The sequence below is a fragment of the Dipteris shenzhenensis genome, chromosome 28 (genome assembly GCF_047967505.1).
Source record: "Dipteris shenzhenensis isolate YYH24624 ecotype China chromosome 28, Dip_SZ_1.0, whole genome shotgun sequence".
NCBI lineage: Eukaryota > Viridiplantae > Streptophyta > Polypodiopsida > Gleicheniales > Dipteridaceae > Dipteris > Dipteris shenzhenensis.
The window spans coordinates 32,553,774-32,568,260 of record NC_141623.1 but is presented as its reverse complement, the minus strand read 5'-3'; the positions used below and the strand labels follow the sequence as shown (position 1 = coordinate 32,568,260).

General features: G+C 42.7%; 1 protein-coding gene across 1 annotated transcript; it reads left to right on the top strand.

The window, feature by feature from the left end:
- The first annotated feature begins 9,597 nt into the window (after positions 1-9,597).
- Positions 9,598-10,644, top strand: LOC147883466 (GRAS family protein RAM1-like). Its single transcript, XM_087400109.1, has one exon. It carries the CDS (start codon positions 9,598-9,600, stop codon positions 10,642-10,644), a length of 1,047 nt encoding a protein of 348 aa, XP_087256235.1.
- The last annotated feature ends 3,843 nt before the right edge of the window (positions 10,645-14,487 follow it).

Genomic DNA, 14,487 nt, shown 5'->3' with positions numbered 1-14,487 from the left:
GCACGCATTGCAAGTGAGGGGTTTGTCATCAGTGCCATATCATCATGCGCCACTTGCAAATGTATGGAGAGGCACTACTAGAAGAGTATATTGGTCAACATGCTAGTGCATCATCAGTAAACCAATGATATTTGAATGGTTCATGGATATTTATATTGCTTGTCCTTGTTGCACACACTAACCTTGCGTCATTACATAGGATGAGGAGAACAGTGAGGGAGCACGTGCACCACCACCATAATTTGAGCAAGATGGCCTTGAGGATGATCCTCTAGAGGAGGATGAGGGTATGGAGTTCTTTTTTTGGAGGCACCACGGGAGATGGGAGTGAGATGTCTAAGCATGAGATCGTGATGCAAGATTTGGCATCACACGCTTGTATGATGGTGCGAGGATGACAAAACTATGAGCTTGCCTCTTGATCTTGAATTTGCAAGCAAAGTATGGATGGTCAGACACAAGTGTCTCAGTGTTGATGAGGTTTGGAGCCTTGATCTTAGTATCTCATTCCTAATTGTTTTAATTAATTAGTATCTCATTCACAAGATTTCTTGGATATGCAAAGTGTAATAGGTTGCTCTAGGTCCCAAATACCATGCCCAATTCCAAAGATGAAGCGAAGAAGATGTTGACAATGATTGGGATGGGGATTATGACACCATCCACGCTTGCCCTAATGATTGTATTCTATTTGGCCATGAGTATAGCGATTTGGTTAATTTCTTGGAGTGTGGAGCACAACGCTACAGATAGGACTTGCTAGGGGAGATGACCTTCAGACATTTTCCATCATCCCCAGAATACATCACATGTTCAGATGCCAGTCCATTGCACAACTGATGACTTGGCATGCTACACACCGGTCCACTGATGCTCGGCGGGTTCACCTCATAAAATTTTAGTATACTAGGTGCATTCAAAAGGAGGGGTATTTTAATTTAACTTTTTGGAAATTTTGAACAGGTTAACAATAATAGGAGGGGGTTTTTTATTCAATTTTAAAAAAAAAACACTTATTTCATAAGTAAAGAGGGGTGTTTTTATTGGGGGGAAAATTTTAGTTGAGGGGTTTTTTAAATACCCCTTGAATGCATGTGATACATTGGGTTTCTAAGTAGTGCACCCCTCGAGCACTGATGACACTCTGAGGATCCTTGCAAATTGTGTTGTATGGAAGCACATAGACATGTGGCCAGACTTTGCGAGGGAGCCACACAATTTACATCTCGGTCTTGCAATGGATGGTGTGAACCCTTTCGGGTTACGCTCTACATCTTGGTCGACATCGCCCATAGGCTTAATGAACTACAATGTCTAACAATAAAGGACACCTCATGCTTGCCCTACTTCTCTCGAGGAAGTAAAAGGCCAAAAATATGGACATGTACATGGCACCCTTGATTGAGGAGCTGTAGACCCTATGGAGGGGCATACGTGTCTTTGATATTTCTAGAGCCCCGAGGTGGGGCCGCAGACATGTGCATCATGGGAATTTTGATGTGAACCATGCATGACTATCCAAGATATAGGGATTGCACAGGTACGTGCTTTTACATGCCTATTGATACCTTTATTCTTTATTGTGGTGTGATCTTAGACTATGCATGTCTAATGACCTATTTGTGCATGCATATATGTAGGACTTAAAACACAAGGGTACCATGCTTGTCCTATTTGTGGCCCTAGTTTGAATGCACAATACTCCAAACATATGAGGAAGATGGTTTATGAAGGTCATGCTAAATATCTTCCGCGTGATCATCCTGTATGTGAAGGTCAACCCAATGCTACACTCAAGAGGGATAGATATGGTTTCTTTGCCATTGACTTCACCAGACTCTGGATGGATGAAAGTGATACTTTTGTTCTTCCAAATCATTGTGAATAGGTATATACTAAAGAATTGATTAAAAGATAATATCTTTGTTTTCAAACAAATGTTGGTAGATGTTCATATATATATATTTTTTAATACTTAAGCATAAATGAATATAATTACTAGCACCTAATTTGTATCTTCAACGTAGGTGGTCTTTCGTCTAGATTATTTGGATCCAAGATGGTGGTACATGGTCCAAGTTGCTCCTTGAAGCAAACATATTTTTGAAGATAGGAATGTGGATACGGAGATGCCAACAAAAGATCCAAATGATGATGCCGATGGATCTAGGGAAGAGGATGAAGATGACGACATGGTCCATGAAGAAGGGGACTATAATGACACTTTAATGGAGGAAGGTGGAGATCACGACTTTGGGGAAGAAGAGGGAGAACTAGAGGCCAGTGAACTAGAGGATCAAGTCTTAGGTAGACATACAATAGGGGATGATAATGTAGGTGATCATTTGTATGTAAACCTTGAGATAGACATATTTGGTGTGCAAGACGTGGCTCAAGATGAAGCTGTCAATGTAAATGCTATTGATTCATAGTTTTGACATTGATGAGACTTCCTATGTGTAATTTGGCCCTCACATTTTTATAGTGACATTTTGTACATTAATTTGTATGTTTAGTTCACTATCAATATATGAGTGTTTGATCTCAATTTTGGTGTACATACTCTTATATTTTTTATCTTTCAAATGACCAAACATGTGGTCCAAAATTATTTTGGGACCCTTGGAAATGACATTCTGTAAAAACATTGGTATGGAAAATTGTACCCAAAAGTTGGTGAAAGCATCGGTAAAAGCAGATAAAAGCATTGGTGGAAGGATTGGCAATAGTCGGTATGTATGTGGGTATAGGGCTCAGTAGGTACTGACCCTTGTACCTACAGATATACCGACTACCATACCGACTAATATTTTGATGTCTACACCGATACCTTCCATGCTTGCCAACCGTACCGATGATCTTTGTGCCCACGCCCACAAAGCATCAGTAGACAGCGTTGAAAAGAGGCACGTGTCTTGTAGTCTCCTTGTACATCATTTGTCTCCATGCTATATTATGTCATCATCCACTCTTGCTCTTGGCTTTTAGTTATCAATTTTGGGTTTTGAGCTCACCTCCCGTCTTCTTGGGACTTGATTCTACCAATCTATCCCACCTCATCTCTTAGGTGTTCCTCTTGTTGGATGGCATACCTTTGATGATTTTCAAATCTTGTTTCCTCAAGGCTTCAAGGACTCTAACAATTGCTTGTCTATACTCTTCCATCTTGATACATACGGGTACCCAAGTTCTTAGAAGCCACATGTCCTCCTTACTTGATAATAGCATTAATCATTTGAAGTAGGACACAATTCCTTGAATTTGCACAATTCATGCCTTGAAAGCAGTAGTCCTCATGCATTCAACTTCCGACTATGGTCATTTTCTCTATAATGGTATCCCACCATGATTGCTAAATGTTGATGGTCTTTTTCCTTGCCTACTTGAGAATTGTTATATGCACTAAATGCTACTAGGGAGACTAAACATTAGCTTACTCCTAAGGTTGTTGTAATACAATCCTAGATGTATGGAGACATTGAGCTGATTGAACACTTAAGGAATAAACCAAACTAAGAAAGGGACTCATGCCCAAGTGCAAGTAACCTATGGATGCACGAGTAGTATTTCCTCTCATTCTCTCTCTAGGTCATGCAATAGTCTAGAAATACCACCAAGGAACACTCTCGATAGATTCTTTAGGCTGTCTTCTTCATTTTGGTCTAGCCCACACTAAGTTGCCATCACCCCTTATAAAGGGTTTCATTTTGTGTATTCCTCCTCTAGTCTATGATCAATCTTCCATTTTCCTTGAGCATCTCATTGCATCCTAACAGTTCTATCTTGCTCAAATCTCATGCACCACTCAGTTGCTACCTCATCCACATTCACATACTCCCTTCATGTGAGTCCTCACGTGGTGCTCCAGGGTCAACAACCACTTTTAAATATGTATCCACATGATTTGAATCTAGGACCTAATGAAATATCCCTTGTCTCTTTGTCTTAAACACTAAGTAAAGCTTGCAAATACAACTAGTGATCTTTTTAAGACATGTTAAAGGAAAACTAGAAAATTAGAAAACAAACTCTCCCCTTTTTGTACTCTTTTTGTATTGCCTTTGAAATACTCTATTAAAATAGTTTGGTCATCCACCTTGTCCAAGATCCACCAAAGTATATAGTTCTATATATGAGAAAGGGCAACAAGACTTTGTTTACATTTCTATAGCATTTTCCTATCATGTGCTACAGTAATGACCCATTCTTTATTTTGCATTTTATTTCAATTTAAAATTTTGTTGTTTTGCTTACTCATAATTGCAATTTTGAATAAGTTTATGTGCTCCTTGACAACTATGCTAGTGTGAACAATTTAAATCATAAATAAAATGCATCAACTTATCTCTTCCTTTTGCACAACGAATATTTTTTTGACATATTTTAGTGCAAAAAATGTCTTCTTTACAAGATATATGCACATATCTAGATTGCAATTTTATAATATATAAATAGAAAGATGGATAGCAATTTTATAGCAACTTATAAGATACATATATAGATATAGATAGTGATTTCATGTTACAAAATACATAACTTATTGATATTCCAACTACAAAATTATATATAGAAGAGTAAGCCCCAAGTAATTAGAAGTTTATGGGTTTGATATGCAAGTTACAACAATAAAGGACAAGGACTATAAGAAACAAACTTCAACATTTAAAGGTTCTAAAGAGGAAAAGGGAGGATAAGGCCAATGTATTTGTCAAAAGACATGGTCTAAGCAACGATAAAGGATCCATGGCTCTAATGAGTTTTTTTCCACGTGAATAATTGTATTGATTTACAAGGTATCTATACTATGTTTCCTTGTATAGAAAATACCAAACATGGATGGAAATACATACACTTATCAATTTGGACAATATGAATGAGACTAAATGAGAATATGACTAACATTAAAATATGAGAGAGAGAGAGAGAGATTCTTTTATTACAAAAGACAATTTCCCCATATAGAACATGCGTGCACTTGAGGGGTATTAATATACCTTTTGAGTTAAAAGGAGTAAGTCTTGAGAAATTCAATGCATAAAAACCCCATATAGCACGTGCATGCATTCAAGGGGTATTTATACACCCCTTAAGTACGTATATTTTTTGTAAATCCATAGGAAAATAGGACCCCTTCTATTGAATGCACATGCTATCTTATGTATTGCTTATTGAACTCCCTAGGACTTAAATGCCAACATTTTTTGAGGAATCTTGCACATATGCACCTATTGATCATGATAAAATTAGGGTGCAATCAAAACCACATATAGTTATAAGCATAGATAAGCGCCAATTTCTTTGTATCTACATAGAGATTTGATGTCAAAGTCTAGTGTGCCTCGATAGTGCAACAAGGCTTGGATCTTGAAAGACATCAATTAATTGATTAAATTTCAACTAGAGAGGATGAATTATCAATGATTGATATATGGGAATACTTTCCAAATTCCCACATCTTAAAAGGGACATGGCAAAGGTGATATTTGGCTTATGGGCACTATGGAAGGCATCTCTTGGTCTTGTGCTCTATGAAGTGTTTGCAACATGTTCTTGATCCCTTATTCATAACTAGAACATACGACTTCTTTTAAGAAAATATGACTTTTGGGGTCTAAAGCAAGCTAGTAAATGATTTTGTCATTATGTTTGAGTGTAATGATGTTGCAAATTTGGCCTAGCATTTGATAAATCCTCCCATGCATGTAATTAAGCATTTATTACTAAAATAAAAGAGGATGAAGCCAAATGTTTTGGTAAACTATGGTCTAATTTAGTGACATGAAGTTTTTCAAGAGGAACAAGATTTATTGCATGAAAAAAATGTGCTATTTTTAAAGCTATTTTGGATAGCCATTAGTTCTATGTTGTCTAGCATTGCATTGTTGCACAAAGATGGGGATCACATCTTAGGCCTTAAAGGAAAGGAACAATAAAAAATGGTGATGAGAGATGGGTTTGCATCCAAAGATGGACATCTTAAAGAAGGAAGCAATTAAATGTGCAGGATTGAATGATCCAAATGACAAAATTCAATTGCTCAATGATGCATTCATGAAAGGTTGGTTTTGGTGATGCAAGGATACCCAATGATGGATAGTGCACAAGGATTGAATGATCCAAATGACAAAATTCAATTGCTCGATGATGCATTCATGAAAGGTTGGTTTTGGTGATGCAGGGATACCCAATGATGGATAGTGCACATTTGGGGAGTGTTCTCTATCATACAATCATGAAAGAATCATTTTTATGGATGTGCACTTAGGATTCTTCTTTTCAAGGGCTTTCAAATGATTGCATAATTCTGAAGTAGTCATGCCCCTAAAAAATAATTAACCAAAACATAGCATTCCCACTACCAGTCTTAGGTTAAACCTTTATTTCCTATATTTTAACTTTTATCCTTCACAAAGTGTCCTCAAGTACCTGTTTCCTAGGGGTTAAATTTTTAGATCTTTAACATGTTGTTAAGAGATTTGGGCTAGACCCCCTCGCATCCAGCCTGAATTTGCACACTTACATTAAGTCCTTATTTAGTCTTCTTAACTACTAGTGGGGATAGGCCCTTATTATCCTATTTCCATCCCACCATATGCTAGTAATCAAAAGAACTAGGGGATAGTTAGGTGGGAGAGACACATTGTATCATTTCATGTCTTTAGGAGGTAGGGACAAGAACTCATGTCATCATTCCATTCTTTTCAGTCCCCCTGAAAAAGGGGATCCCATTCTAGTTTCCAGGTCTAAGTGAGGCAAAGGTCAGGGATTGGAGAAAAGTTGGAATACCTAGCCTAGGCGACTTGGCATAGGATGAGAGTAGTGATGTCCCAAAGAGATTCCTATCCTAAACCCATCCTAGTTGAGTCCAAGTGTTGAGGTGCTAGTTTTGAGGGAAATGGGAATTCTAATGCGAAGTAATAAGTGGCATGTGGTGCCCAACCTTTTCCCAAAACGTTTTCCCACAAAACTAGTGAGCTCTTGGGGTCAATGGTATTATGGGAAAAAAGACTTTGGGAAGTGGTAAAATCCATATGTTTAGGAGCGTTATGATATTTTAACATGGGAAACTAGGTGTTCCCACAAAACCCATTCCATTGAGGCGTAAGGAGGAGTGAAGAGAAAATGAGATGGTGAGTTTGTGAAATGACATAGAAGGTGTTCGAGAGACAAAATGAGTGGTTCCATTGAGGAGTGAAGAGACAAAATGGATGGTGAGTTTGTGAAATGACATAGAAGGTGTGGAGAGACAAAATGAGTGGTGAGGTTGACAAAATGAGTGGTGAGGTTCTTGAAGGTGAAGTGGGGTGTGCGTGTGTGAGAGGGGGGGGGGGGGGGGGAAGGCCACATGGGAGAAGAGCAAGGGCGAACAAAAATGGGCCGGCTTGCCACCCACATTTCCAAAGTGCTTTCTCTCCGGCGTTTTCAAGCCTGCAGCTTGAGCTGGCCGGCTCCTCCGGCCCTCCCCCCACCCGCCTTTCCCTTCCCCCAGCTGTTCTCCATATCCTTCCCTTCCTCCCTCCTTCCTCACCACCCCTGCAAATCACTCCCTTCCTCCTTTACCTCCCTCATCTGCTCCCTCTTCTTCACCCTTCCCTCCTCTCCTCCCTCCATCCAGTTGCTTTCCCCTCCCACTCCTCCACAACCCATCGTTCAACATCAGCATCCGACCGCTCCCCCTCTGCTTTTCCTTTGGTATCGCTCTTCATGGCTGCTGCTCCGTCTTGTTTCACACCTCAAGTCCTTCTAGAGGTGCCACGATGAAAGTCACCATTGCTTCTCTGCGGGCGAGAGAGGTTGATCAGTCGTTAGATTCCATCCACGGTTGACAGCTGTTTGCCGGATGGATCGATCGGGCGGAGTGGAGCGAGATATGGGTGGTAGCTGATCCGAGGGGCTCGAGGAGGTTACGGCCATCGTAGAGCATCGACGGGGCGCGGTTGCAGTGGGTCGTGGAGGGCGTGGAGCTCTCGAAGCGTGCGTGGAGACGAGAGAAGAAGTCAAGGATCGGAGTTGTATTATTTGTAGGGGTAGCTGCTGCTGATCGGAGGGGCTGCAGGAGGTTTACGACCATCGCAGCATCAACAATCGGTGGTGGTGCGCCGAGTAACTGAAGCTGTGGGAGACGAGTAGAGGAGAAGGTTCAAAACGAGGGAGGAGGAGTATTTTGTAGGGCTATAGGAGAAGGTGCAAAACGAGGGGGCGGGAACGATGGCGGAGGAGACGGACGGTGAGCGTGAGAAGCCCGACTTTTAAAAGAAATCAAGGGCGGCGCCGCCGTCCTGGTATATAGAAGATGGACAAGGGTTTACGTGCAAGCTCGCCATCTCCAGCCATGCAGCAGCACAACGACGCCCCCAGCGCCACCTGCCCAGACGATGAAGAACGCCATCACCGCCACCCTGATAGCCCCAGCCTTTGGATCGACATGATCGACGAGCTCATCGACCTCCCTTCCCCTCCTCGTGCTCACCATCACCACCACCACCACCATTCTTTCCCTGATAGCTCCGAATCCCCCCTCTCCCCCCCCTCCGCCTCCAGCTCCTCCTCCCAACCCTCCCTACCCTTCCTCCCCCCCTCCTCCTCCCCTCCCCTCGACCTCCCTTCCCCTCCCCCCTTCTTCTTCCCCTCCTTCAGCCCCCCTCCCCAGCTCCCCCACCACCGCCCCCCCAAACCCCTCTTCCCCTCCAGCCCCTCCTCCTCCTCCTCCCAGTACTTGCCTCCTTTCTCGGATCATTATCGTCATCAACAGCAGCAGCAGCGTCATCATCATCACCATCAGCCCCCCTTCCCTCTCCCCTCTTCCCCCTCTCCCACGCCCAAACCTTACTTCCCTGCTGCGGCCCCCGGCCACAGCGGTAACCTCCATAAAGTTCTCAGCGCTCCTCAGCTAAATCAGCTCGAACCCCCTCCTCCATCTGAACGACTACGACGTGCTCTCCCACCTCTGTCGCTTCCCGTCCCTTCCCCGACTAGCCTACAACAACCTGACTTGTCTGATCGCATGAGCAGATCCAGGTTTTCTCCTACAGGTGATTACAACCGCTTAGCCCAAAAAGGACCTATCAGCCCTTTAGAAAGGCATTCTCCTCCACCTTATCCGCTCTCGATGACGCCGGAGTTATCTCATTCCCTTCCATCCATGAGCTACATGTCTCAGCGCAGAGGATATCCACAAGCGCTTCCTAATCAAGAGCAGGTGGCTTCCTTGCATCACGGCTCTCCCCAACCTACGACCGTACAGCGGGAATTCTTCCCGGGTCTTCTAAATAACCAGCTCGATATGACGACATCTAGGAATCAGAATTCAAGAGCCCAACAAGTAAGTCTCTCATCTTCTGGTTGTCAAGTAGCACTAGGGTTTGCTAATCTGAATGTTACTCGTGCATATTCGTATCATAAGTCTACTCTGTCCACGACTATGTGTACCTTCAGATATCTATAATATACAGATCTTCTGACTCCTTAACGGGACACTATGATTCAACTGACTTTTCAATTCTTTATGCGTTTTGGTAGAACGAAACCCAGGACAGCGGTCTGCGTCTGGTTCATCTACTCCTGGCATGCGCAGAAGCTGTGGCAAGGGATAATTTTATGCAGGCAAAGGAAACTCTTGTTCAGCTGCGGCAGATCGTATCTACGAGCGGAGATTCTATGCAAAGGGTAGCAGCGTACTTTACAGATGCACTGCATACCAGGTTGACAGGAGGTGGGAGCAGATCATACATGGCCTTGAGGTCATACGATCCAGCTACTGCAGAGGAGGTGCGTGCAGCTTATCAGATACTTTACCAAGCCTGCCCCTATATTAAATTTGCTCACTTCACCTCAAATCAGGCAATATTTGAGGCCTTCGAAGGGGAAGAAAGAGTTCACATTGTGGACTTGGACATAATCCAGGGATATCAATGGCCTGCTTTTATGCAAGCTCTGGCAGCGCGCCCAGGTGGTGCTCCACACTTGAGAATAACCGGCGTTGGAATGCCATTGGAAGCAATTCAGGAAACAGGCAAGCGACTAGCTGACCTTGCAGAATCGTTGCATGTACCCTTTGAGTTTCATGCTGTGGGTGAAAGACTAGAAAATTTGAAGTCATACATGCTGCAGAGAAGAATAGGTGAGGCACTGGCTGTAAACTCGGTGAACCGATTGCACAGGCTACTTTCAGAACCCACAAGTCCACTTGGAGGAATTTTACACATGATTCGCGAGCAGGCTCCCAACATCGTTACGCTCGTGGAGCAAGAGGCGAGCCACAATGGACCATTCTTCCTCGGCAGGTTCCTGGAAGCCCTCCATTATTACTCTGCAATTTTCGATTCCTTGGATGCGACCCTCCCGCAGTCTAGCCCGGAGCGGACAAAAGTGGAGCAGCTGGTGTTTGCACAAGAGATCACTAATATTGTGGCCTGCGAAGGATTGGAAAGAGTCGAAAGGCATGAGAAACTGGATAGATGGAGGAAGCTGATGGAGAACGTAGGGTTTCAGAGTGTTGCCCTGAGTGCGAATGCGGTGAACCAATCCAGGCTTTTGTTAGGGCTTTACCCATGCGAGGGATACTCTCTGAACGAAGACAAAGGATGTTTGCAACTAGGCTGGCAAGATCGTCCTATCATCGGAGCCTCTGCATGGCGTTGTTGAAGTGGTTACTAGTATATTTGTGCGACATGGAGTTCTCGGCTGGCTCATCGCTTTTGGCCGATCGTATGATCTGTTCCTTAGGCAATGTCTCAACAGTATTCTCGACCACAGATTTGGTTATATACATATCTGTAGAATGTTACTGCATGCAGATGAAGCTCCCGAGCTCCAACCAGACCATTCACTGGGAGGAAATCGTGAAAGCTTTATCTATGACTTCACAAAATTCTTTCACTTCTTTGACCGAATAACCAACTAGTAATGCGCGGATTCGCGTGGTGGAGATCTTCTCCTAATTTTTATTTGGTGCACGTAAATCTGGTTTATTAGGTGCACGTAATGTTGTTTCTCAACTAGTGATCTCTTCAAGCCTTGAATCCGTCTTCGTTCTTCGTGGTGTCATGCTTGGCATGCACAACCCTTGACTCTCTAAACATGGAAGAATTATGTGTTATCTCTCCAAGCAGGCCATTTAGTCTGCAAGTTGCTATGGTTTTCATTCTTTTGGCAGTTAACTTTAGATGTTATGATAAGATTTCCTCTCCCAAGTCCATATTGATTGAGCTTCTTTTCTTATATCCTTTTTATGCATGATATGCAATTAGGTGAGGAATAATGTCAACTATTGAATCTCTTATTGTAGAACTCCTTGATTTGCCTTGGATGATGCTAACTAATCTTGCAATGTCCACAATGAGATTCATTCAATTCAATGCTGATATTTATTATGATATGATGATCCTATAACCCTACATTAACTATCATAATAACACAACGCACCCATAGATGCGCACCCAGACGCGTTTCCTTAACCCTAAAATAAACTTACGGGCGAGTTTATTTGCATGTCTATTAGCACGTCTACAAAAGCGCATCTATATAACAGACAGACGTGCCTTTAGACGCTCTGTAGAAATTTTAAAAAAATAGAAAGACATGTTCATAGACACGCTTATAGACGCTCTACCCAAAAAACAAAAAAAAATCAGAATTTTGTGTGCTTGAATAGAATGCTATGTATGTTGTGTATGTTGTGTGGTTACAAGAATCCCATTTCCACAGTGTGCATATCAATTCTTACAGCAAACCACATTTTAATTAGCATGGTTGGCATTTTAATTAACACAATTCCAAGCACGTCTATAGCCGACGATTACAATTCTGAATAAAACACTACAACTCCAAAACATTTAGTTCACAAGGCATTCATTGATAGAACGTTGCACAAGGAAATCAAAAGCCAAAAAAATAAAAGGAGTGTATATTAATTCATAGCCCAAAAAGTGCTTTTATGTACATATTATAGCATGAAGCCGAGCCACGTCATATGGCTTCAAGTACAAAAATAAGAGTGTATATATAAGAGAGGCACGAAGCCAAGCCAATGGCTTCAAGTACAAAAAAGAGTAGCTAGCACTACGACTAATCTAAGTTCTCTGCATCCTCGCTTCCTTCTTCATCGCCTTCTTCCTCATCTTCTTCCTCCTGATCAGCCCCAGGCGCCTGTAAATGAGGGACAACATGTATCAATGTATGAAAAATCAAATCTTTATCAATAATATTGACATTATTTAAGTACTTTTAAATACCCAGGGGGGCGCTCCAGTAGCCTAGATATACTGCTCCTCAGTAATTAACCCGTCATCATAGAAGTGTCTTCATGTATGTCCTCTGCGATGGTAGCGGTGGTAGGCTGTCTCGACAGGAATAGGGTACCTGCCCATGATATCAAGCTGCAAGATGACACAATTTGCGGAGGGGTTAGTACAAAGAAACAACCTCCTAATATACCACATAAACACTATAATTTGAGATCAATACTTACAAATTGGGCCTCCCATGATTCAACACCCCCTGCTCCAAAATGCACATTTCCATATTGCTCCAATTGGATCAGCCTTCACACCTCCATTGGCTATAGACTGGGGTCTGCCTTTGTTTCCTTGATTGCTTTCTTCCACTCATGCTTGTGAGCAGTGTGGGGCTAGCCCCTTGGTGGTTGACCTCCCTCTCTCCTGGCAATCTCGGCTAGTGCCTACCTCTTAAGCAAATATCTTTTATTAGCAAGTATAATAACAATCTTTAACTTTGCCCATTTATCTGAGTTGGGGGGATTGGGATACCTAGAGCATACAGCAGCAATGGTCTCATCAACCAACTTTTTGTGCTACTCTTTTGTATGGAATAAAGCAATCTCTATAGTTGTTAGCAATTACAGAGCACATGAAGGCCATGATGTCCTTCCCCTATGCATCCACCAAGATGCCTCCTGTTTGAGTGATGTCATAGAAGATCGTTATACCATCACCTTGTGGCACGTCTACATCATCTGAATCGTCCTCGTCCCCACCATTACCTCCCCAAAGCACTATGCCATGTATCCCCCACTGCTCTCCCTGCTACTACGCTTGCTGCCCTATCGTGACAAGCTAGTACGCTAGCCACTCGTATCTAGAGAAGCGACTCTCAACTACACGGGAGTACGCTAGCGGCTCTGCGAGGCAGAATGGCCTCCTTATGGCAGGGGAGAATGGTCTCCATACCGCTGCAGGGAAAAGGGAGTGCTGATGAGATCAAGGAGAAGGGACTCGACCACAGGGGAGAAGGGACTCCTGATGATTGGACACAAGGGATGCAGCTCTGTCACCTCTCTGTCGCTTGCTGGGCTGTCTCGACTCCATAAGAGTAATCTCAGTAGGTGGGGGTTGGGGTGGTTTGGAGTCTGTACTATCGACTCCTGGGGGGTGTTTAGAGTACCCGTCATGTATGTGTATAACTCCTTAGGAGTGGGAGGGTACCCAAAATGTTATATAACTCTCAAAAGATGGCATTCCGAAGATCACGCCAGGCTGAAGAGCTTCCTGGCCACATGATGAACAGCAGAAAAGAAAAGAAGAAGATTACCATCATGCATGCCCTCTTTCCATCACGCATGCAATCATTCAGGCAAAAGAAAAAATAGAGTGGCAGCCTAACGTTGAGCAATCATTTATAGACTCCTGCATTCTTTGAATTAGAGTGACAAAAGTCTGTATATGCTTGCACAATGTGAGGCTATTGAAGCTTCACGTGGGTGGAAAAGAGATAAAAAGAGAGAAGCTGGGAAGAGAGGAGAAAAAATAGAGAAAAAGAGAGGATAAAAGAGAGAAAAAGAGAGAACAAAAGAGAGGAGAAAAGAGAGGGGGAAGAGGAGAAAAAAGAGAGGAGAGAGGAGAAAAAAGAGAGAAAATGAGAGGAAAAAAGGGAAGGAAAGAGAGGAGAAAAGAGAGGAAAAGAGAGGGGAAAAGAGATAAAAAGAGAGAAGGAAAGAGAGGAGAAAAAAGAGAGAAAAAGAGAGGATAAAAGAGAGAAAAAGAGAGAAGGAAAGAGAGGAGAAAAGAGAGGAAAAGAGAGGAGGAAAGAGAGGAAAAGAGAGGAGGAAAGAGAGGGGAAAAGAGAGGAAAAAAGAGGAGAAAAAAGAGAGAAAAAGAATGCTCCATCATGCATGCCCTCTTTCTTTATCCTGCCCTCATGCTTCAGTCCAATTTTCCTTTTTCTTTATCCCGCCCTCATGCAATCACTTATTTTCATCATTCATGCAATCCCTTATTTCCTCTCGAATGCTTAAGGCATTGAAAATTTGACTTAAACATGCATGCAAAGGAGAAAGGAAAGAGAAGGAAGGGGAGGGAAGGGAAAGGGGAAGGGGAGGGAAGGGAAAGGGGAAGGGGAAAAGAGAGAAAAAGAGGAGAAAAACGAGAGAAATTGAATGCTCCGTCATGCATGCCCTCTTTCTTTATCTCGCCCTCATGCTTCAGTCCAATTCTCCTTTTTCTTTATCCTGCCCTCATGCAATCACTTATT

Bases quoted from the DNA above. Each gene is read 5' to 3' on its own strand.
- LOC147883466 (XM_087400109.1), top strand. From the start codon at position 9,598: ATGCAGGCAAAGGAAACTCTTGTTCAGCTGCGGCAGATCGTATCTACG.